Source organism: Boleophthalmus pectinirostris, unplaced genomic scaffold, assembly GCF_026225935.1.
Source record: "Boleophthalmus pectinirostris isolate CB_2022bp ecotype Guang Dong unplaced genomic scaffold, ASM2622593v1 HiC_scaffold_14, whole genome shotgun sequence".
NCBI lineage: Eukaryota > Metazoa > Chordata > Actinopteri > Gobiiformes > Gobiidae > Boleophthalmus > Boleophthalmus pectinirostris.
This window is the reverse complement of record NW_026571047.1, coordinates 17608724-17635599: the sequence shown is the minus strand read 5'-3', so window position 1 is coordinate 17635599 and position 26876 is coordinate 17608724. Positions and strand designations below refer to the sequence as shown.

General features: G+C 37.6%; 1 protein-coding gene across 1 annotated transcript in view; it reads right to left on the bottom strand.

Moving 5' to 3' along the window:
* The window catches only part of LOC110154202 (corticotropin-releasing factor receptor 1), a 92147-nt gene that overhangs the window by 9921 nt on the left and 55350 nt on the right, over positions 1–26876 (bottom strand). The window contains exons 6-10 of the mRNA XM_020918162.2: positions 20140–20246; positions 12344–12464; positions 9283–9436; positions 5996–6056; positions 4724–4796 (exon numbers count right to left, since the gene is read on the bottom strand). Coding sequence (XP_020773821.1) covers positions 4724–4796; positions 5996–6056; positions 9283–9436; positions 12344–12464; positions 20140–20246 — 516 coding nt within the window. The remainder of the gene's footprint in view (positions 1–4723; positions 4797–5995; positions 6057–9282; positions 9437–12343; positions 12465–20139; positions 20247–26876) is intronic.

The following is a 26876-nucleotide window of genomic DNA, read 5'->3' as shown; positions in this document are numbered from 1 at the left end:
GAGGAGAACCAACACCAAAATGGTCAAAAACTCCAAAAGAAAAATAGTTGGAGTTCATTGAGTGGGGTAGAGTAAGTGTGAAAGCATCTTAGACTACCCAGGATGAAAGGGGGAATCTTCACTTCAGACAACACAAAACATAAAACTATTTTTCTATCTCAAAGAGCTTCTGGCTAACATCCAAAATATGAAGAATCGGTAACATTGTGGATACTGCTTATAGGTGGGCGTGCCTTTAAGAAATGAAATGAGAGAAATAATATAGTGAATGCTGTATTAACAATAATACAATGGGAATATTGAGTATATTGTTGACTATTAAAAACTAAAACATGTTGAAAATGGTTGATTAACAAGTCCTATATTAGGACTCTTGTGAAGTTTAACCCTATTATTAGTCATTCTACATCTCCAAAGCTCAAAATTCTCTTTTCCACCTTCTGATCTCATGAAGTGGTAGCGTTTACATTTTATTCAGTAGAGATCGGCAATCCAGGGCTGAAATGATCCAAATGATTACAGTGAAGATGTATAGAGTATAAAAACACAGTGGAGCACTTCCTGTATTACCATATGACATCACAAGGTGGAACAGAGTGTTTTCTGTTTGAGAAAAGAACTCTAAATATGCAGGGTTTGTGTGTTAAATGTTTGTGAATGAAACGAAACACAACTCCAGGTATGTTTGTGATGAGGAAACAACATTATAACTAGGGGTGTCAAATTATCGCGTTAATTGCGATTAATTAATTACAGTCATATTTAGCGTGTTATGTTTTTTAATCGCGTTAATCTCATTTTTAATCTCTAACTTTACTGTTACTGTATGCGAGTAGCTTTATTATAAAATCTGTATTTATGTGTTGTTGGGACAACAACACACACACACACAAAAAAACACATTTATAATTTTTTTTATTTCGGTAATTCCACTCATTGCCGGAAAGCCGCACAAAACGCGACGTAAACGTCATGTTAACGTTGGTGCCGACAGTCGCACAATGGACGAGGTCGAAGAGCCAGTAGAACAGAGTCAGCAGTGCACAGGTAAAAACACATTCGTGTCTTGGAAATTATTCTCCCGACGTGAAATGTAAAAGAAAATAACAAATATAAAATCGCCTACAACGTAAATGTCACTGGTGAAAACAACCTGCATAGGGTCATGATGTCTGCACTACTGTCCTATAGTGACCTGCCACATGAGGGGACACGCACACAAACACACACAAACACACACAAACACAAACACACACCTTCATCATCGTCATTAACCTGAGAACACGCTGACCACGTTTCCTTCCGTAGTTACAGACACCGCTGTCCTCCCGCGCGCCACGTACGTTTTCTCGCATAAGCTGCGTAAACCGCGCTTCCTCCTCTGTGCCTCTAAACCAGAACTAACACCAAGACTAAAACTGGGACTAACCCAGTCCAGGACTAAACCAGGACTAAACCAGGTCTAAACCAGGACTAAACCAGAACTAAAACCAGAACTAAAACCAGGTCTAAACCAGGTCTAAACCAGGACTAAACCAGAACTAACACCAGGACTAAAACCAGGACTAACCCATTCCAGGACTAAACTAGGACTAAAGTAGGACTAAAGCAGGTCTAAACCAGGACTAAAACCAGTGATCTCATATATAAAGCATTTCTCTATCAATAATATTTTTAATATGGTTAAGGAAAGACTGGACTTTTTATTGTCTTTAAGTAGACAAAAGTTATTATGTTCAGATTTCCTCGTCTTTGCTACTTTACAGCAAAAACTTTCTTATTCATGGAGACTTGGGCTCAACAGCCAATTTGAAGAGAACAAACAAGAACAACATTTGCAGGATGCAGTTGCTACATTCATGTCGTTTTAAAAAACATGACAATATCAAGTAATCCAAAGTATTCAAATTACGTTACTCACTTTAAGTACTTAAATGGATTAAGTTACAAACTACATTTTGGGATATGTAATCTGTAATCTGTAGGGGAAAACATTTTAAAAGTAACCTTCCCAACACTGCAAATTAGTAATAGTAATAATAATGATGATACTGTGGAATGTAAGTGACTGCATCTGTTAAAGTTTGTTAAACAATAAATGACTTTATAAAGTCACTTTTTTACCTCCGCCAAGGAGGTTATGTTTTTGCCGACGTTTGTCTGTTTGTTTGTTTGTTTGTCTGTTAGCAACATAACTCAAAAAGTTATGGACCGATTTTGATGAAATTTTCAGGATTTGTTGGAAATGTGAAAAGGAAGAACTGATTTCATTTTGGGGGTGATCCGGAAGAAATCCTGGATTCTGGATCACTTTGAAATTTTAGTTATCATTGTGGTAAATGGGGCCAAAAATTTTGTTTCTCAATATCTCGGTTAATTATTGACCAAACCCCATGAAATTTGACTCAGGGATGGACAATGGAATCCTCTTTCAAGGCTGATCCGGATCTGATCCAGAAGACTGATTTTATCGCAATTTATATAAAAAATGGGGGTAGTCCTTGGCGGAGGTCTGCGCTCTCTGAGTGCTTTTCTAGTTTTGTTCTATATCAGTCTTTTGATCTGCCACAATAATGTAATAATTAATTTAAATGAAAATACCTCAGATTGAAGGCTTTTCTCAGCAATTTTTAGGTGAGATTAAAAAGAGATTAATTTGATTAATTAATTACAGATCATAATTAATTAATCTCTCAATTTTTTTAACAGCACTAATTATAACATAGCTCAGCAAACAAAGGAATATGGGCGCTTTAAATAAAAATGAAACAAACTTATGTTATTTGTCAAACAAGGATTTAAAGTGACATTTCTGCACTTTCTTTGGGTAAATTTATTTTACTTTTACCTAAACCTCAACTAACATATTTGAAGACATGTTTATACACTTCTGAGTTTGTTATTGGAAAACCAAAAAAAAAAGAAAAGAAAAAAAAACCCTGCACAATGTTGACGGAGAAGTCATGCAGACAAGCTTAATATGTAATGGCATCCTCTTTGTGGTATTACAAATGCTAAGCCGTAAAGTTACCGCTGAATACCGATGAGACAGGCTGAAAATGACGGTATGGACAAAAACACATCTACTGTATATGGAAAACCCTTTAGTGTAGCAGTACAAGTAGTCATTATAGTGTGTTGTGATATATACTGGAATATCTGGTACATTTGCTGAGACAGAAAGAATGCACCAAAGAACCCAGGGGAAAAATAAATAAAATCAGCTTCTAGGCAGGTCACTTAAAGGTCCAACATTATACAAAATGGCTTCTTGTGAGCTTTAAGCTGTGTTAGAATGTCGTTACCTCCTCAAAACATACCTGGAGTTGTGTTTTGCTTTATTCACACATGTTAGAGTAACCCATCACTAGTCTGTCCACATTGCCCAAGGTCAAAATGTTCTGTTCCACCTTGTGATGTCAGGTAGTGGTAACAGCTACCTTTTTACATTTAGTTCAGTAGAAATGGCCAGTTCCAGGGCTGAAATTATTCAAATGATTCTAGTGAAAGTGTATAGACATTAGAAACACAGGTGGAGCAGTATTCTCAGCTTGAGAGAAGAAATGGTTTGAGGGAACAACATTATAACATAGATCATAAAGTAGCGTAATGTGGGCCCTTTAAAACATACTGGCACACTGCCCATTCATATAAACTGCCTCTTGTATATGTTTCATAGTTTATAGAAGTGCACTTAATGCCTCACAAAAAGGGCACCTTTGGGATATAATGGCATAGTTCAATTTTAAACAGGACCAAACAATAAGGAACATGTGCTTTGAGTATGGGTCAAAAATATATAATATTTTTATTTAAACGTTTTTGATCATTTGCTCATTTTTCATCCCTAACAAAAAGAATAAGACACATTTAAATATTTCACACCTGCTAGCTGCCCTAAGAAGAATTAAAACTAATTGTGCGTAACAGCTAATGCTATAGCAACAGGGTACTTCAGTGACTTTCAAGGTAAAATGTAAGAGCCATTTTAGCCTGTAAGAGCCTTTTCTCATCTGCCTCCAAATGTACTCTACGTAATGTTAAACCCACAACCAGCTTGCAGTAAAACTTCATTTGATCTGTCACAGCATCTATGTACCTATAGGGAAATATGACTTAAAGATGCACTGTGTAACTTTTTGGTTGGGGGTCCCTCACCTGCTTGTTTTTATATAGATGTCATTGCTCTGCCTGGCATGTTCCACAGTATGACTTTAAACAGCTCTACCTTACATTTATTCAATTACAGATAGTTTTTATAGCTCAAAAATACCTAGAAAAACAGACACTCTGAGTCTCCACAGATCTGACCTGTAACATGGTCTGATTTGGTCTCCATAAAGATATAAAGGTGTAAAAGCATACTGTGAAACATTCCAGATGATGCAGTAACATCTCCATGGAGAAAAATATCTGACGGACCCTCCAATACACCTTTAACTTGTACAAAGACAAAGGTATAAGAGTAGAGTGTGTATATTCTAACTATAAAACACAATGAATAACACATAAGATATGACTTAAATAAAGGTTGCATAAAATATTACCATCATTGTAAATACTTAACTGACATGGATTTCTAGTTTGAAAATCCAAAGACTTAATTAAATAAACACAATGAAAATCGTGATACAGAATATTAATCAGAGACAGCTTAATGACCAAGGCTCAATTACATTTGATCCGTGGGAATACAATGAAATAAAAAATTATATTTCCTTACCACCAGAACGAGGATCATAGGACCTTGGTAGATGTAGTCTGTATAGACGCCAGGCCGTTTCCCAAACCAGCACCTGAAATGTCAAAGGACTCATAACTAACTGCAATAAAATGAGGATTATGTTGTCAATCATCTCTTCATAATAGAGATGTCCCCTGTGAGCTTTCAGTGTGAAGCCATGCTTGCTTATGGACTTGGGGTGTACATATAGAAGTGATAGAAAAATCTCAGGTATGTTTGCTGTTAAACAAAGTAAACTATTGGTAGTTAGTTTACACATTTTTCTGTAATTATTATTCAGATTTTATTACTATTCTATTCACTCTATGTAATTGTTTTTATTCTGAAATGTACGTCCAAGTATTTCGCTCCTGGGGTTGTTGGTTTAACTCTTGGTTTAACTCTTAAACTCTTGACTTCGAACTTCAAATGAACTGTTTGAAATTAATTTGTACGTATAGTGAGTGTGTTGTATGTGTAGTGAGTATGCTGGTGTTATGTACTCTTGTGTGATTGTTGTTGTACTTTTCTCTGTCCTGTAGATGATTTTACATCAAGCTGCCGAGGGACTGAAGATGGAAATTAGCCACGCTGGCTATAATCTTTACATATTTACATTTTTAATGTTCATTAATATGTGCTGTCCCTTTACAAATAAATAAATAAGAATAAGAATACTGGATTAATAAAGCTTCTTTAAGTCGATCCATTTGCACCAATGCATTCTTCCCTCAGCACAAGAATACAAAAATCACTGACTCTGGTTGTGGGAATGCATATGTTTATACTACAGATAATTCAAAATACAAAGAATTATACAACTATAATGGACATACAGTATAGCCTCACGGTCTAATTGAACCCAAATTGGACCCTCTTCCTATTAATTTATATTAGAGGGGGGCCCATGTGAGGCTTCTTGCCCTGGCCCCCAAAAATTCTGTTGGCGGCCTGAGAATATTACTATAACATATACTAGCATACGACTACTGAAACAAACTTTCATCTAGTTCATTTGTAGAACATTAGCATTATAAAGTGTTTTTTAATGATTTTTTCCATTAATTTCCATCAAGGCTTGAGTAAATATGTGTTAATGTGTAATTTATAATCATGGACTCCGATAACGTGATTACAGCAATTATTAATAGTCGTTCATCTTTATAATACTACAGCTTGACTTTGTGTTTTGTCCTTTTGCTTCTTGGCCAAAAATAGAACAACCCCTCCCCTTTCCCCAATCAATAACTTGAGTCACAACAAGCATCTTACTTCTCATTATCGTAGTAGAGCTTCCCAATGGCCCAGGCCACAATAATCGGGAATGGGATACCTGTGGGCAACAAAAAGATACAATTTCACTTTTTTGTTCCTTCTTTCATCTTTTGAGCTGCTATTCAAAGCCCGAATTATCACTCGGGGGGATTTCGAGTGAGAGATCTACAATGTCCCACCAACCCCTGCCAAGCTCTGTCAGAAGTAATTTTTACGTCAATGTACTGAGGCAGAGATTCAAGCCAGAACCTGTCACCGTCTTGATATTCTTTTGTTGAATGTATGAATAGCTAGACTCTGCTTGACGATAATGTGGAGTGATTTACACATTTACTTGACTTATAAGGGGTTTAATAAGATAGACCTAATTCAATTACTCCAGTCTAAAAGAGGAAGCCCTTTGCCAAGTTTGTGCAATGTATGGTGTTATTTGAAACTGTCCTAACTATTTAGTAGATAGGTGAATGTCCGTTGCAGTGGTGCCAATGAAACAAAAGGGTGACTCATACGATTATAACATCTGTGTCCATCCAACAGTCTCTCCACACACCAAGCAAACGGGCTCTGAGCACACCAGCACACTACCTAGCTCACTGTGTATCAAACTCTAACAGCCACTTTTATTAAAATCATAAAATAGATAATTAAAGTAAAGACTCCACAAGTGTTTTTAAATATAGACGACTTCAGTTTGCGGTGTTGTTTAAATATTTATTATGCCTCAAGATTAGCATTGTCCTCGGGTGAAGTATTCGTTGTATTTGTGTACTTTTTAACATGTTGTCAGTGCCTTCTCTTTAAATATTTATTAATTTTAGCAATGCTCAGCAAAAAAAACACACATTACACAATTGGACAGGAAGTAGTGGCATTAACAGTGTGGTTGCTGGGTGTTGTTGTGCACAGAGACTACTATTACAACAACTTTTTTTTTTTTAATTCTTCTTTCAGACATAAACAGCCATTTCATCTTGACAGTTGAGATTGCCTGTGAAATCATCATTCTTATCAACATGATTACTAAAACTTTAATTAAAACCAGCTGAATAGTTTTCACAGAGGTTTTGAATCATTCTTTGAAATCCAACTATAACATGAGATGTGTTACAAGTAAAACTACATTTCTAAAGCAGGCTTTCCCAAACTGTGGTACAGGAACGCCGGAGGCTATTTTTAGTGGGACCTGCAGGTGTAGCTTTGTTAAATGTTTTCACCTTTTGACATTCTTCATTTCATTTAGGCCATGGTATAATCCTGTTTCAGACATGAATTCGCCCTAGTGTAAACTTGGTTAGTCTTGTTATAAACCTGATTAAGATGGTAAATAAAGTCATACACAGACATTAGTGAATTCCAAATTATTCTGTGTTTATTTTCTAAAATAGCACTTCATTTTTGTATCAGAATTAGTATAGAGTATCAAGCTGCATCAACTAAATTTTTACAAAAATTTAAATTGTATATATATAGGCCACAACTGAATATAAGCCGCAGGTGTCCACGTCTTCAAGAACGTTATCAAGGGGCGTCTGCTTTTATCACCTCTGAAAGCTTTTGTTGTCTTTTTGCATTGAGTCGGTCCATTACACCTACTGAAGTTTGAGACGTATCTTCTCGTCATTTATGCCCACACGGGTAAGACGTATCCCCCTCACTACTGTTCATTTAGCATCATAACTGATTTTATCACACGGCAATAAACTGAGTGCACAGACAATATTGCTAGCTAGTCTAGCAGCTTCATGTGAACCCTAGATCCATGTGTAACCACACAGACAGCGGCGTTTTCTGCACTCAAGCTGCACGTATCCGCTGTGTTGCCAAACTATAGACCATATATATGAATGGACAATGTGCCAAACAAAGAATCCGTCCATTCATTAGCCTCATTGTTTTATTAGCCGCAGGGTTCAAAGTGTGAGAAAAAAAGTAGCAGCTTATAGTCAGTGTATTTTTTGGTAGATACTATGTTTAATTCTAATTCATTATCAGATTTTTTTCCCTCAATTTAATTTCTTTCACTAGTTTTACATAGAAATCTGAAAATTATTTTGACATTAATGTCATTATACAAATACAAAAGCACTACTATTCCATAAAGAGTGTTGTGTTGTTTTTATCTTATTAATGTCTCCACTCTTTCATCTTAAAACCTCAGTCAAGCAAATAAAACTTAATCTTTTTCACTTCAGAAATATGCTGCCATTTTGTCTTCACAGTTGAGGCTTCACGCTGCCCTGGGGAAATGTAATCCAGCTGGCACAATACAGCTAATCTGAACACCACATAGTTTAGTTTGACAGTGTGAAAAGGGGTGTTACTGAACTCACCACACCAATGCAGATCTCAGCTGTCACTCGCACAAAATCCACCATATAGTCCTTTCACATTCACTCAAGACTTATAGGGAACTCGTTGCATAGGTCCAACTGTTTGGCACTTGCTTAGGTTGTCTAATATAATGATGGATAGGAATAAGATTTTCCAGTAAATAGTAGTAATAGTAATAGTACATTGCATAATCGGTGCAGCTGCATGGAAAAAATCAATCATAATTATCTGGGTCACAATTGAAATCACACATGTTCTTTTGAAACTATAATTTATGTACTGTCAAAAGTTAAACTGTTAACGTATCATTTATTTTGTAATTTTTTGTCATGTTTTTCAAGATGGTGCAGAGTAGTTGTGCTTAAGGTTTTGTGGGGCAAAACATGCACCCATATCACTCAGAAATTATAATTTTTTTGTCAATTACACATTTTGGTAAGTGATTGGAGCAGTAAATGTCATCTAAATTATCTTAATGGCACAGTTTTTAACTGTCTACTCTGATTCACCAATTCATCTTAACATTCATTTTTAGACCTTCTTTTGCCCTCCAGTATCTTACGGGGACAACTATCTTTTTTTTGTTATGTTGTTGAGACTGTCCAGATTGAATTATTATTCTTCAAGTAATCACACGTGTACAAATAATTATGACATTTTGAGCAACAACAAAATCTTAATTTAATGTGTGATTTTAAGCTCAAAAAAGAAAGACAGCAGGAGTCTAAGTCAATCACGTCTTACACCAAAAATGAAAAACATGTATTAGGAATTTTAGTTTTGTTTTTGGTTTTAACAATCACGACAATTGCTTCAAGCTTCAACACCTTTTCAATCACCTTCTAAAACTCAACCACTGGTAAAATAGTTTCTTCTTGAATTGCTGACCCTAATTTCCATTGTATCATCCTAACAAATAATTAAAAAAAAAAAAAAGTAGAGGAGGTACGTACACCAGCCGATGCAGATAAACATCCATTTGCGCAGTTTATCTGTGGAGTAGGTCAGCACAATGGCGGTGTGGAGGTAGCAGCCTTCTCCAAACATCCAAAAGAAATTGGTGGAGTGGAAATAATTGAAGCAGGCAATGACCATACGACACCAGACCTACAAGGAGAAAACACTCATCAGAGGCTTTGTTCATTAGCAAGACAAGATTACAGTTCCTGACAAGTGAAGGGAATAACCCACAGTGGCTCTTTATCAAAGCACATGTGAGTGGGTGTGACAGGCAGACAGCGAGCACAAGGTACTTGATATTATACAGAGAAAATAATGTGGGAAAAGTTTCAAGGGATCATATTATGTTATTTTGTAATCTTGTTTCCTCATCACAAGCACACCTGTGTTTTGTTTCATTCCCACATGTTTAACACAAACCCTGCATATTTAGGTTCTGCTCTCATACATTCTGTTCCACCTTGTGATGTGGTAATATAGGAAGTGCTCCACTGTGTTTTTAAACTTCATACACCTTCATGATCTGGATGATTTCAGACCTGGAACTGACCATCTCTACTGAACTAAAGGTCGCTGTTTATTTGAAAACTGAAATCAGAGAAGCCAGGCTTTTGTTTTAGCTAATTTCACTGAATACCCCCCTCATAGCTAATTTTGATAAATATTATTGATATAGTACTGAGTTTGACAGTAAAGTAACACAGTAATTGTAGTTTTTGCATATAAGGTTTCTAATTCTAGACAAGTTATGGTGCCATAATTCATTGGTGTGATTTCATATTTGTTATTTTTTCAGTTATATATAAATGCCAAACATATGGAAATACACTTCAGTGAGAGTGATCTCTTCATTAAGTAAAATCAGCTTGTTTTTGCCAGAAACATCTTATGTTTTCAACACATTTCTGAAAACAATCGATCCTTAAAATACGATAATATCAGACTCAGGATCTGCATTGCGCGTTTATATAAATACCTATAAGGTCAGTGTTTTTATATGTGGTTTTGAGTAATGGTACATTTAATTTTTAATCATTACCACCACTTACCTGTCAAAGTAACTATTTTAGTGTAATATTACCAAATCAGATTATTTATTTAAATCAAATTACAACTTTTCTGTTAAAATTGGCTTCTGTCATCTGAAGTTTTAATATCTAATTTATGTTTGATGAATCACGGCCATAATTCACTCAACAGATTTGCGTTTGTGAACTGTTCACAAATACCTTGCATTCACTCAGACAGTTCACTGCCAGCTTACCTCATTTCACTTCGCACTAAAATATTGATTCTTCAAAGTGGGTATCTTTTATTAAACACACATGGTGGGAAACTGACCATGCGTCCTTAAATGCCTTGTTTGCCAAACTCGTAAATTTCTCATATTAACCTTTTTAGTAATATATTTAATTATTTTTATTTGGGCCAATGGTGGTTGTATGCGTTACTTTTGTCATGGAAATAATTTTTCTTGCAATTATCAATTTCCGAAGCTTTGTGAGTTATGGAATAAAAAACAGGTTTATTCTTTGCTGCAACAAATATGGCCAGGACAGGGCCTGGGAAGTGCTGGCCAGACACTGCCAGCCTCCTTTATCCAACATCATACATTACAAAGTGAATGGGTGGGTCGCATGGTTGGGTGTGACCAGGAAGCTCCTGATGACAATCACATGGTACATTTCAATGGAGAGAGATCTGAAAGCTTTCAGATCTGAAAGACAGATCTGATTGTATCGATCTGTAAATACTATTGATATATCTGAAGAGATTAACAAACAAGCTGCAACAAATAGGTGTTACATGAAAGGTTTTCTAGAAAGTCCATAAACCAAAATTATTCTAAAGATATAACCTAGTAGTTTATTTTCCATTACACTTTGAAGGGCCCATATCACACTGTTTCTGATCTCTGTTACAATGTTGCTTCCTCATAACAAACATGTCTGGAGTTGTGTTTTATTTCTTTCACACAAAAAAAACTCTGCATATTTAGGCTGAGCTCTTCTCTCAATTAAAAACACTCTGTTCCACCTTGTGATGTCATGTGGTAATACAGGTAGTGCTCCATTATGTTTTAAACTTCATACCATTTCACTAGAATAACTTGGATAATTTCAGACCTGGAATTGTCCCTCTACACTCAGCCTACTACTACATGACATCACAATGTGGAACAGAACATTTTGATCTTTGGAGATGTAGACAGATTAATAATACAGTGTGTGAATGAAACTAAACACAACTCCAACTATGTTCTTGATAAAGTAACATCATTCTAACATGGTTTAAAGCTCACAACAGTAAATTTAGCATGATATAGGACCTTTAATTCTGTCCATCTAGCTAAAATATAGCATCATCTTGAGGATTTGGTTGTTAAATAACAAAAATGTTGACTTGCACAATTTGATGTTCTATATAGTTCATATAACCTCTGTGCTTAATTTTACAGGGGAAAAATTGTAACATGTCCCTACCTCTTATCCACTGGTTATCAAGCTTTTTAAAAGTTGGACAAAAATAAAATATAAGTTGTATTTGGTTGGTAATTTGGTATAAACAACTTGAAATGACTCAAAGAATAGGACCTGAGTCAGTCTTGTGGGCCACTGACTTGGGATTTGACTCCGATTTTGAGGTCAAAGATTTGGGACTAGCAAAACAACAAGGTCTTGATCACTGTGTTAGCATCATATTTCAAAACTATTGTTCACTTTGATATACTGTATTACATATCAGTGTAAACAATTTAAAATGCCTGACCCCCTTAAAATGTACAATATGCTCTGTACATCTGATCTTATGTATTTCAAATAGGTTTTCCCCTGTAGGATGCAATGAATGACTGATGTTTAAGTGCACCAACACCCTTTTCAATTTGTAATCCGCCTGGGACCGATCTCACAAAGGCAGATAACATGACATAAGATAATGCATAACTAGTTCATATACAGTGGGCTATTGTGATGTCCCTGACTGGGATATTGTATGGAAAACTCATATTTCGTATGTGCTTCCTTCCTGTGTAATCGGATGCTGGCGACCTACCACATTGCTTTCGTGCACCTCCGGACTCATGGTCAGTTGCATAATGAACCAGGTAGCGTTCCTCAGGATAAAGGCTGTGATGAGGTTCCAGTGGATGATGTTTCTCAAACAGCGAATGCTCCTGTAAGAACCAAGCAAGGATTAACATATTTACACCAACTCTCAGGTTTCTGACTGTGGTGACTTCATGCTATGTTTAGAAGTATTGATCTCATGGGTCAAGGGTCAGGTCTAGCCTATTCATAGGTTTCACTGACATCACCTCTGTCTGTGTCTTGAAGGACTTTTTCAAGATCATTTAACCTCTGAAAACATATATCCTGATTTGCAGTGTTGCGAGCAACACATTATAAAAGTAACAAATTACTGTCGTGTGTTGCTTTTTGCTATAACGCAGTAATGTTCGGCATTACAGGAAAAAAAAGGTAATATTTTACTTGGTACAAATGTCAGTAACACGTGTCACAATGCATTTTAACCTGGATTGAAGTGGTGGGTTTTTTTGTTTTTCTTCATACAAATTTGCTTAAATCACCGCAATATCAGCAACGGTGAAATGCCATCATTACGGTTCTGAATGTCGGGACAGGCCCGAAGGTGTATCTGTGAAGACTGTCGGGTAACCGCGGGTGAATGGACCGGCACAGAGCTCCATGCTCCACAGGGCTAATAGCAGCTGGTGCCCGATTGCGTTTTGCGGACACCCTGCTTCACGGGCTCGGGGTCCTAGATTCCAAGTCCAAGATTAGTCCTGATTTAGACCTGGTTTAGTCCTGGTTTAGTTCTGGTTTAGTCCTGGTTTAGTTCTGTTCTAGGCAAAGCTTATGCAGAGGACCTTTTCATGGTAACTTAAAGCAGCTTAACAATTGTGTAACATAAAACAAGGACAGGACAGACAAAGCAAGTAGTGAGGATGCAGTCATACTGTATGTGGGGGTTATAGGCTATGAGGAAAAGATGAGTTTTGAGCAGTTTTTTTTTTTTTCATGTAGAGCGAGTTAATATGAACATGTTAAGACCAAAATGATGACGCTCACTGCAGCACTTAAAGAGAGAGGGGTGACAATTTTTCAAAGTAAATGTGGAAAAGTGGAGCCAGTCGATGGAGTCAGAAGCGTGTGAAGGGGGAGAGCTTTGGGTCCCCGTGCCTGGATTTGACTGTGGGCGTGAGGAACTTAACTTAATCCCTTCCTATAAAATGTATGTTTTCCCAGTTAAGTTTTGAATACAGTATTGCAGAATCACAATTACATGTGAGAGTTTTAAAATTTGTTTTTCATTCAGATTATTATTCTTGACTGACCTTTCATAAAAGTCGTATCTTTATCTGAGCATAATATTTTCAGTTCCTGTATATATGTGAGCAAAAGCATAACGTTCTTAACGGAATTTATGAAACATTGTCAAAATGGCTGCATAATCACTTTAATCTGTCAGTCTAGCAGCGTGCTTTACAACAGATGGCCTGATAGCACTGGCCTTTTGTCAAATGAAAAGTGAGAGGCTTGCTAATAAACTTAACAAAGTGCTGTGCTAGCTCTAATTTAAGCTTTTCTTTTAGCTCAGTCGGCTAGATTTGTTAGTTTTATCGTGCATACATTAATAATCTTCTGTTCATTAACTGGAGTTCCTGCGGTAATGAAAAGTACCCACAGAAAATATCCTAGACTAGTGTTATTACAACAAGCACTTCAAATTCTACTCTGATACTAAAGAAAATACTTGATACTCAATACTGATACTCAATACTGATACCACAATGATAATTAAAAATCCACATTTTCAAGAGAGCTTAACAACAGCTTTATGTTAACATATCAAGTTTGTGCTTGTTCTGATGTAGATGAAAAGGACATTTAAAAACTAAGGAGGAAATGTCAAATTGTGTCACATGTATTTTGTCGTACTGAAACCTGTTTATGATCTAGTTTTAATACTAGTTTCAGTATTGATATGTAGGGATGTGCAAAAATATCAAAATATTGATATATCGTATCGGTTAATGTGATGATACAGTATCGATATTGTGGGCTGCTGCATCGATATATCACCAAGAGTATTTTTTGGTATATTTTACTAAATCATTTTGTTACAGCGCTCCAGTTTTGTTCAGAGGAAGGAAACTCTTTTATGTGACACATTTGTCATTTTCACTGTTCTGATGGTTATAATGTTTGTGTTTCATATTAACTTTGCACAAGAAGTGTTTTAACAAAGACATTTAGTATCACAGCAATCATTTAGCATTTATTTTTTATTGAACCTTATCGAATCGATTTCAAATTTAACGTATCTAATCGAAAGTGCACTGTATCGAGGTATGTATCGTATCGTGGCATGTGTATCGAGGTATGTATCGTATTGTGGAATGTGTATCGAGGTATGTATCGTATCGTGGTATGTGTATCGAGGTATGTATCATATCGTGGCCTGTGTATCGATATATGTATATTATCATGGTATGTGTATCGAGGTATGTATCGTATCGTGGCCTGTGTATCGAGGTATGTATCATATCGTGGCCTGTGTATCCAGGTATGTATCGTATCGTGGCCTGTGTATTGAGATATGTATCATGTCATGGCCTGTGTATCGAGATATGTATCGTATCATGGTATGTGTATCGAGGTATGTATCGTATCGTGGTATGTGTATTGAGGTATGTATCGTATCGGCAATTTCTTAATGATACCCAGCCCTATTGATAAATATCTGGGTATCAATTACCGTATGTTAACAATCCTATTTCAGAATCTGAGGGAACCTGAATATTGTGTGTTTGTGTGTGTGTTTGTGTGTCTGCTCCATCTCTGAATGTCTCTCGCCTCTTTTCACCCCAGTTTCCGCCAACCTACTGTGCTGTCCATAAACAGCTGAGACATCAAGGTACATATTAATAAAGCAACTACGCAGTACTTTTAGAACTGCAGTCTTGAGCATGACAGGAAACCACAGTGTACCCACAGCAATCTATGATCTACATGTCTTTGCTTTTTGCACATTTCATAATACAACCGCAATAACAAAAATGGTACAGCATAACCTCATTTCAGAGGTTTTGCATGCATGATAAAGGGCTGCTATGCTCCTTGTATTGTAAGCTACATTTATCAGAAGCCATTTGAAACTATAAAAGCTATAAAAAGTACAAATCAGTTCAGTTCTCATTATAGGATTTGATAATATCATAAATTTAGATGGAAGGCAGGGAACTATAACTCTTTATAACTCAGTCCCAAGACAACATTTTTCCATGGGAGACAATAAAGGATTCTCTAATCTTTATGTGAGAGACTATTTTTAAAATATCCTTACATTATCCTTACATTTTTGAAATATGATCTTAATCCTGAAACAATCATGTCAAGGTGATTGCATAATTGTGGGAAAATGTTTATGTATGAGCTAGTTTATGTGCGTAGGCCTGGACCCTACATGTAAATGGACATAGCTAACTTGATAGTCACTGCATTTTGAATAGGAAGTGAGCATGGGTTCACTGCTGGCTTCTTTGACTCTGGCTCCAATTGACTTCACTTGAAAAATGGTCACCTCTCTCTCTGCTGCAGTGAGCTTTGTCATGTTGGTCTTAAAATGTTCATATTAACCCGCTTTAAATGATCCTGGTGTTTTTACTTCTCTATTTTGTCCACGAATACATTCCTATTCTTAATATAAAACTGGTTCCAAATTTGCTCCTATAACTGCAGCATTGTGAGCTTCTTTTGACTGGAGCTGAATGCTACGGGTGACGTCACGCTCCCTTAGTTCACTTTACACAGTCTATGGTAATTACAGAGATATCAGCCATAAACCAGGTCAAAACATCTGCAATGTGACAATTTAAAGGCAAATTGAACTGTTCTGACCTGCTCTCCACTTCATTTTAAGATAAAATTCTCCTCAAATATGGACTGAAAAGAGGTTAGTTAATTAACCACGTTCTTTTCTGATATGCCCCATGGTGAAATTGAGTTTGACACCATAGTGACTGGGTCAGTCGGAAGCTGCGTCACTGTGGAGCAATAATGAAGAACAAATGAATGACACAAAGGCATTACGAGCTAACTCTTTTACCCCACAGGCCATTCCACTATGAGATCTCTGTCGGTAATCTCAGAAAATAAGCGAGCAGAAAATGAAGACGACTATGAATTATGAATGTACTTCAGAAAACATCACTCCCCCACATGTAGGGACATTTGTTTCAGTTCCTGTTATTGTCTTGTCCTCAAATTTAGATGTTTTTTCAAGCCTGTAAATATGCTATCCCTGGGAATTAAAGGGCCCATATTACGCTATTGTCTGATCTATCTTATAATGCTGTGTCCTCATCAAAAACACACCTTTGTTTCATTCACACATGTTTAATACACAAATCCTGTACATTCAGGAGTTCTTCTATCAAATTCTACTACACCTTGCATGTCATGTGGAGATACAGGAAGTACTCCACTGTGTTTTTAAACTCCATACACCTTCACTAAAATAATTTGGATAGTTTCAGCCCTGGAACTGCCAGTCTGTACAGAACAAAAGGTAAAAGGGAACTGTTAACTTGAAAACTATCACTTCATGACATCAAGGTGGAACAGAGTATTTTGAGCTTTGGAGACGTAGACAGACTAATGTGTGTGAATGAAACAAAACACAACTCCAGGTATGTTTCTGAGGATGTAGCAACATTATAACATGACCTAAAGCTCACAAGGACCTTTAATAATTCCAATAGATATTATATTAATTGGTAATACCTGTAGAAGATGGTAACAAAAAGAAAAAATGGGGATATCTGTTTTTGCAGTTGAACTCTTGATTGTTCCTGGGATACACAGTTAAAGGTAAAGGTACAGTATTGGAGATGTGTGTTTGAAAATAGCAGCAGCTCTATTGAATTATCATGCAGACAGTGACAGACCTGCTTGTTGTCACCCACATTAAGAGCCTTCTCCCTTCACTAACTCTGAATGACGGTGATTTATATTTTAACGCGCATCAATACTTTATCTGTACCGCTCTGCGCTGTTGTTTCCTCTTTTCTTTGTCTTTATTGTCCTTGTAAATGTAATAACAAAATGTCACTGTTCAAAGGACTGCTGGATAATGAAAAAAACATTTACAATTACATACTGTACATACAGACGAAGAGTAGACGTTATTTAATATTTATTCTTTATGGTCTATGTTTAAAAGCCAATGATAGATTAGAGGGTTTGATTCATGTTTGAGGAGCAGAACAAGCAACCAAACTTCTTTTTTTTTCCCCCCAAATAGAACATTTTAGTAATTACTGTATTCACAAATTTGATTAATTACTAGAGATTTTTTATTTGTTTGTTTGTTTTTCATGACTGATGCCGATACTAATTTAGCATCCAGCGAAACTCAATGCTTGATGAGCTCCGCCAATATTTTTGGGCCGATTTTGATTATTTTCTTCAAATTATATAATCTGAGTTCAGTACAAATTCATCCACAACTTTGATTTCCTGCAAATTGCATCAGGTGTCAAAGAACAGTAGAGTCACATTTTGTGCAGTGTCCTCTTTGTAGTAAAGGTTTCAAATACGGTCTGATGTGTATTCTTAAAGCAGCGGGTTGGTCAACATAAAATATTGGCATGTGCCTGAGATTTAGGGCTGAGAGCCATTACGCTAAAAAGAGCAAATATCGGCCTGGTATAACTTTATTAATTACACAGCCTTCGCTCTTTTGAAATGTGTTTTAAAACTTAGTACTGTTACAAACCAGTGCTAGGGACAAAGGACAGTAACACAAAGAAGATGTGATGTAAAGTAAATGGCTATTATCAAGTGAAGTAAGTAAGTGCAATAACAAAAAGAAAGGTGTTTTACATTCAATAAATCAAACATTACCAATACAACTAACAATAACTCTAATGGGATAAATAACTTAAAGAAAATACAACTACTCAAGGGCCAAGCCAACCTAACAATTACAGAAAGAAACAATAGGTCCATAACGATAGTCTCACACACAATTCACAGTCGCAATGGGAGGTAACAAAGTCTATCACAGAGAGTGGCAAACTGAAACTGACATCCAGCTGACAGGAGGAACAGGCGCACAGCACTTTTATTGGATGAGGGGATGGGATGTGTAGGAAGGGGATTGGAGGAGCGGGACTTCAATCCTCCAACCAGGCACGACGAACATCGGAGCCGGCCCAACAGCAGTGGGACCACACCCCATCAATCAGGTACCACACAGCACATGCAAATACGAAAGGCAAAGGTGCTAAAACAAACGGGGAGTGCTGAGCGAGACGGAGCCCGGCCGCAAGCCATAGCAGTACTTAGGTGCCACAAAAGTCAAAGAAGTAGGCAATGTACAAGCCTTCTGTGTAAAAAGAGGGTATTATGTCGCTGTATTCGGTTTCATTCATTCACGCTTGAGACATTTTATATTCTCCAGCATTATCTTCTGTGGATAATGGCTTGTTCCTTCCTAGATTACAGCTTGTAAAATACACGGTGCTGTTTCAATACTGCCCTTTAAGTATTACAAAAATAGACAATGCGAAACACACACAGAGCAAGGCTTATTATATTGGTCACACTTCACTGAACTATTCCTTGGCATAGTTTCAAGAGTGGCGCGTTCTAAAATAAGACCTGAACACTTTTTTAGATTAGACTTGAGTCGAGGATGAACTTTTCCACAAGTGAAGAATTCTACTTTCCCTTCACTCATTTTGGCTTCGGCCCTGAGTGCGTCTATGGGTTGTCTATTTGTCACTGGAAGCTGCAGTTTTCTCTTAAGTGGCTTCTATCTCTATCGTCCATAAAGTGAAGAAGGTGGTAATAAATGCCAAAGCACTCGACTATCCAAACGGTCTTTTTAAAAACCGCTCTCCAACTCGTGTCTCTCAATGTCAAAGCCTTTTCTATGCCTCTGTGGTCAAAGAACAGGACTACTGCATAAACACGCTCTGTGGCGATTCTATTTACTACGCCCCTCTGCGCCCTCTTTCGCGCTTTTCGCACTCCCCGGGGTGTCTGGGGATCGATGGCGGCCGTGTGGGGTGCTAAGACCTTTCTCTCGTTAACACGTGCTTTATTTCAGTTTGTCAGAAAAGACCGCTCCACCATCAGCAGGCGTCCAACAGTCTCCACACGTAGGAATGGAATATTTGAAGGGGGAAAAATGTGATTTGTGAATTCTACAATCATTGTGATGCTTCAGTTTTAGATAGCTGTTTTTAAAGTCTGATTCTGTTCAGAGAGGATGTTTTAAAGCAGCACTGTGTAACTTTTCTGGTAGAGGGTCTGCTACCTATATCATTCATTGCAACCCCTGCTTACAATAAAATACAAAATCATCTTTCAGAAAATCATTTTTTGAGGTCTGGACTTTTTACCAACATTTATTTTTTAACAAAATACAAAAAGATGTATTAAAACAAACAAGTTCTATTTCTACTAGTCTCTTCCATCATATTTGATAAAATATTTGTATTATTTGAACAGAGTCTTTATGATTTTCCAATACCGACCATTCAAAAACTGATTCGATTGTGATGACTCTTTCAGGCCTCTCCACACAGCTGTTTTAATATTTTTACATGCTCTTGCCCGGACTATTATTCCCATTTGCGGGGGGTAAATATGCCCCAGTTTGCAGCGCCTCTAAAGCCTTCTTGCCTCTGCTGGCTCGAGATAGGGGCAGGTTTTATCCCATGACCAAACGGTTTTTGAATAAGAATGTGAAGGGCTTTGGAGAGCAGTGTCACATCAGAGCAGTCTGAGGGATGATTAGTGCAGACAGACACTCACCTCAAGCACAGGAACAGGAAGAACGCGATGAGCAGGGCCACCATGGAGATACAGTGCCCCAGGAAGTTGATAATGACTGCGATCTGGTAGTGCATCTTGCCTTTTTTCTGCAGAAAGAACAAAGTTGGGCTGTCAAAAAAACTGAAACTTAAGACTTAGTTTAGTTTAGTTTAGACATTACAAAAACCCATCCCATACAGTTGTTTTCCTCTTTTTTATTGTCATATTAGAGACAATACAACAATAAAAACATTGGACATTTTGACTTGAGGGATTCGGGAGTGCATACATCAAGGTTTAAAAGGGGTCACGAAAACAATAATATGAAGTGTGAATGCGTGCATATCCGTGTGTGCCAATATAAGTAGGTAAATGATAAAGGTGAAAGCTGTGATTCTTTTAGCTTGTTGTTCAAACATGAAACAATTTTCAATATTTACAAATCACTCTTTTTTATACAGCTTATAGTTTGTCTTTTAATTGTCTGTGTTTTTGGTGTGATTGAGTATTATCCATATGCCTGTTTATGGTTTACCTTTTGGAACACTACTTTATAAAGTGAACAAACATAACTGAAAAATACAAAAATGAGTTAAATTCATTACTACCGTATTTTTTGGACTATAAGACACACTTTTTTTCATGGTTTGGGTGGCCCTGCGACTTAAACTCTGGTGCAACTTATATGTTAATATTTTCATACTGACAGCCGTGAGAGTCTCTAAGCTGCTGTCCTTTCTGTATCATGTCACTCGATCGCAGCATTACTTCTGTATAAGTGACAATTTAAAAATTAAACGAATATAAAGGCAAGTGAAACCATCCTGTTGAGATTCAGAATGGCCAGAATAATTCTAACTGGAACTGATGCTGAGTCTGATGACAGCTACACAGAAGAGGAAGCAGGGCTCCGTTTACCTCTGGAGGTCGTGGAGTTGCTCAGAAGTGACACCGAGGATAAAGAATTTAATGGATTTAGTGATTTGGAGTGAGATGGAGAGTTTGATAAACTTGTTCTGTTCTGTTGTTTATGCTTTAATTATCTAAAGAACTGTTCATATGTGACGTTAACAGCCTGTTGTTCTCTGTTCTATTGGTATTACTGTAATTTGCCTTTCAAGATGAAATGTCAGTTCCTTTCACACTCCTTTCCCCCAAGGAGTGTGACTTATAGTCCGGTGTGACTTATAGATGTTTTTTTCTTCTTCATTACACATTTTTTGCTGGTGCGACTTGTAGTCCAGAGCTACTTTAAGTCCAAAAAATACAGTACCTTATTTTACAGGATAGTGAACCAGTATACAATTTCCATTGCATGTTATTGCATATATTATTATACATACTCTGTTGTTATTGTTGTTTATGAGATGTTTGTGTGTGAATCCAGAACTTGAACTTCGAGAAACTTAAATAAACTAGACATAGTAGCTCAAAAATATATATAAAAATCTCGGTAACTCTCAGTAAATAATACCATTTAAAAATTATGTAAACAACAATTGCGTGTAAGTACTATGAAACAAATATTTACCAACAAAAACATCTGTAGTGTATGTACAAGACTCACTACATTTACAAAATTAGGTATATAAGATGATGCAAAAAATATATATTCACATTCATATTAGCATGTCAACTGTGGGTCTTTAATGGAACTAACCAAATAAACTAGAACTAGTATTGTACTTTAAGTATTGAGGTATTTCCTTTCATAAGTTTTAAATTTTAGTTTAGTGGCCCAAGAATAACACTATAACAAAGAGGAAATTGTAACTTTTGTCTTTGGGGCATATTCCAATTTACAAAAACAACATTGTCTAAATTGCCAAGAGTGGAAAAAAAATCCTCTTTACCCCATTTATCTTTTAATTTTGCAGAACTAACTCCTACTGTGATAAAAGTGGGAACACATGCATGCACTATTATACACGCAGTTCTTTCCTTATTATTGTTAAGCCAAATATTTAGTAAGAATAACACAAAATCATCTTTAACCAAATTACAGCAACACATCCAGGGCTGTCCATTGTGATCGGCTTGCCCCTTGTCATTAGCAACAGTAATCTGCACTCTAAGTGGATTTATGTAACCTGCTGGTGATGTCTACTCCCAGATTAAACATGGGCATCTTTTTAATCCGCTGGCACTCGGGCACACGTCATCTCCGCAACACTGACTCTATTTGTTATGCCAGTGCCAGTCCTCGACACATCCACTAGACTGATCGTGCGGTTGCCTTGGTTCTCATTAGTTTGGTCACCTCGTAAAAAGAATCATGGTTCAGAAAGAGAACAGAGTGTCAGGGAATAAATCAGGCAAATTGGGGCTAGACTGAGGAATAAAACCAGTGATGGACAGATTTCTTTACTGACGAGTAGACATACACAAGACAAGACAAGAGTGAGGTACAACATAAAAAACACAAGAAGTATTCAAAGGTGCACTATGTTGGCCAGACTGGTGCCACCTAGTGCCTCCACTCAATTTCATTTCTTTCCAGCAACTAGGTCAGGAATCAGAATGCACTAGATGGTTCACAAGAACCCCAGAAGTGTGAGTTCGGGCACCAGCCAATCAGCGAAGAGCCATATATTCTGTGTTGGCAACGATTCCCGAGAGCGAGGATTTAAAGCCGGAACAAAGAGAATGTTTGGTGAAATTTATCAAGGGGAAAAATATTATTGTCCTTCTTCCTAGGGGATTTGGGAAAAGCTTAATATACCAATTAGCCCTTATAGTTGTGCATTACATATGTCATGACCAAATTGTAGTGACTGGTTAAAAATGTAAAAGTAAGTTTAAAAAGGTACCCACCTATTGTCGGGCGAATGAATCCTAATACTATGAGGTCAGAAGGTTTCCACAAAGTGAAACAGGCTGATGAATCAGGCTAGCACTATGTGACATTTCTGGTAAAAGGTACACCACTTGCTTGTCTCTATGAAGATGTGATAGCTGTGCCTGGAAAGTTCCACAGTATGGCATTAAATTAACACTCTTGCATTTATTCAATTATAGATCTTATTTATAGATTATAGATTATTTTATAGTTTTATGAGCATGCATTTTTACTTTCTTAGTTTCACCACTCCACAGATCTAACCTGTAATTTGGACTGTTGGCACCACCTGCTACTCTCCATGGATATACTGTAGATAAGTTTAATGCTATACTGTGGAAGACTGCATGCAAAGTAATAGTATCTCTGTAGAGAAAAGCAGGTGACAGACCTTCCTCCAGAAATGCCAGTTTAAATTTAAAAGTCTAAGTACAGATAAAAAAAAAAAGTTATTCATATATAGTAAATTAAAAATATAGATAGATATTAAAAAATAATAATTGTGTACCTTTACAAGTCAAGTCTAAATAAGCTGAAGAGAAGAAACTGAATCTGCTGCTGATTTTTTCTAAACCAAAATGCATCAAAAATTACATAAAAAACCCAACTAGATTTTATAATATAATTTTGAGCTACTCCACATAATTACCCTTGTGGATCATTTACTTCTGACATCATTTTCCTCCTTTACACTTTTCCACTATAAGATCAGCCCACCCCTGCAGGAGATACAAAACATCACGTGTGGATAATAAAAAATCTAACCTAACTAGTTTTCCTTCCTGTTGAAACACGCTTCATTGGAAAAGTAACCTTGGGTGAATCCTGAGAGGAAATGGAAGACTTGATTGTACTCAAACCAACTTTCTCTTAAGTACTTGATGCACTCCCAGCGGGGCCATCGCATTTCTGGTTCAATAAGGACTTGAAAGAGACTGCACCCCCACACCCAGCCACCCACCCACCCCCCGCCGTCTATACTATCTCACAAGTCTGTCTCCATACCGATGTCAATCACTGCACGGTTCCACATAAGCTCTGCCGAGTGATTCATTTCAGTGCCACAAACAGGAAAAAAATAAGACATTTTTAAAAGGTCAGACGCCATATTTATCTTCGGACGGAGATCGATCAGACACAGCCCATTCGGAAACTGTCAAAGTGAACACAAAATGAACAGCGTCATTCCCCAAAAAGAAAAAAAAAAGAAAGAAAAAAACAGTCCAAACACTCAGAAATCTATAATGTACAAACAACCACAGCTGTTATATGTGTTGGAAGATTGTTTACGCAATTGATATTTTATTTGTTTGTTTCAGTGAAGTGAAAAATGCCATATGTCCATTTGAAAAGCACTTGTTATGTGCTGCAAAGCACTTGTTATGTGCTGCGTTCACTCTGATAGCTGACTACTTGTCTAAGAAACTTTTTGTTATTGAGCTTGGTCAAACTTTTCCTCTTGTCAATTCAGGACACACATCGGCGTATTTTCTGTGATGAAGTAGTGTAACTCTTGGACTCTGGTCACTGGATGAGGTTGATGTTTGAGACCTGTGACTCAAAACCAAAATGACTGAACCTTCAGACAATGAGACTTCTCTACGTACAGACTTCAATCAGGAATCAGGATGAGCATTGTGTGTTTCTTTAAGCAAGAAAAAAAAAAAATATATATATATACTATATTCTGTAACATAGATTTAGAGAAACTATATTGTTGCTTCACTGTTGTTTTTTTTACCTCCTCTGTTCACTGTTGTATTTATTGCATTTTATCACTGTTCTTATGCTTTTTAGTCATTTTCAATTTGTACAGCACTTTGGGCAGTGTTAACTGTATTTTAAACATGATTTATAAATAAACCTTAGCCTTGACCTCAACTTATAGAAGCTCAAAAACAAATAAACAAGCAGTAATAAAATAAGAATAAAAACATCTAAATATAAATTTCAAACAATTTCAGTACTAAAAGAAAAAAGCTTTTGAGCACTAACTCAATACTAATTTTACAATGATAATAAAAACTTTAACACAAAATAATTATAGTTTAGATAATATTAGCATGTAGTTTTATATTAGTTCAGATATTCTACCCTATTGATATTTTCTACCCTTTTAGTATAATTTCTGGCAAACAACCCCAAAAAGAAATTACACTGGTGTAACAAGGACACATGCAGATCGGTCCTTCTAATCTGTCCTACATCATCAGAGGTATAATACTCCCTACAATAGAAGCATAGCAAGACCTGAACAGTACTACTACAATGTGTAAAGTGTTCATGTCTCTAGGTCCTAAACCGATGGTAAAAACATGTCCTGTATTAGAGCGCCAGTGTCTCCTGCCACTCTTTATAACTCTGGATATACTTCATTTATTTCAGTTAAATAATATGGAGCTTACTTGCCTGGAAATCCAGAATTATATCTCTCTGTGTTTCTTTATATAGTTCAATTTCAGTCTGGTCCTCTGCCGAATCTCAAGCCAAATGTGATCATCCAGTCAGATTTGTTTTTTTCTTTTTGATTGATTTTCTGGTGACCAAACTCACATACCCCTAAAGTGTTGAAGAAGTGTGTATTCTTGATCCCAGGCAAGGAGCTTACATTAAAACAAGTAATACGTGGCAATAGGTAGAAAATTGTGAGAAGGTTCACAGGAGGTAATAGGGCTGGGCGATATGGTTAAAAAAATATATCTCGATATATTTTGCTATATCTCGATATACGATTTCTATCTCGATACATCCATCCATCCATTTTCGTCCGCTTATCCGGGGCCGGGTCGCGGGGGGAGCAGCCTAAGCAGGGACTCCCAGACTTCCTTCACCCCAGACACGTACTCCAGCTCCTCCGGGGGGACCTCGAGGCGTTCCCAGGCCAGCCGAGAGACATAGTCCCTCCAGTGTGTCCTGGGTCTTCCCCGGGGCCTCCTCCCGGCGGGACATGCCCAGAACACCTCCCGAGGGAGGTGCCCAGGAGGCATCCGGAACAGATGCCCGAGCCACCTCAACTGGCTCCTCTCGACATGGAGGAGCAGCGGCTCTACTCCGAGCTCCTCCCGTGTGACTGAGCTCCTCACCCTATCTCTAAGGGAGCGCCCAGCCACCCTGCGGAGGAAACTCATTTCGAGCGCTTGTATCCGCGATCTTGTCCTTTCGGTCACTACCCATAGCTCATGACCATAGGTGAGAGTAGGAACGAAGACTGACCGGTAAATCGAGAGCTTCGCCTTTCGACTCAGCTCCTTCTTCACCACAACGGTCTGATACAGCGACCGCATCACTGCCGAAGCTGCACCGATCCGCCTGTCAATCTCACGTTCCGTCCTTCCCTCACTCGTGAACAAGACCCCGAGATACTTGAACTCCTCCACTTGAGGCAAAGACTCCCCACCCACACGGAGAGGGCAAGCCACCTTTTTCCGGTCGAGAACCATGGCCTCGGACTTGGAAGAGCTGATCTTCATCCCAGCCGCTTCACACTCGGCTGCAAACCGCCCCAGTGCACACTGCAGGTCCTGGCTCGATGAAGCCAACAGAACAACATCGTCCGCAAACAGCAGAGATGAAATCCTGTGGTCCCCGAACCGGACCCCCTCCGGCCCCTGACTGCGCCTAGAAATTCTGTCCATAAATACAATGAACAGAACCGGTGACAAAGGGCAGCCCTGGCGGAGTCCAACATGCACTGGGAACAGGTCTGACTTACTGCCGGCAATGCGAACACAGCTCCTGCTCCGGTCATACAGGGACCGGACAGCCCTTAGCAAAGGGCCCCGGACCCCATACTCCCAGAGCACCCCCCACAGGACACCACGAGGGACACGGTCAAATGCCTTCTCCAGATCCACAAAACACATGTGGACTGGTTGGGCAAACTCCCATGAACCCTCGA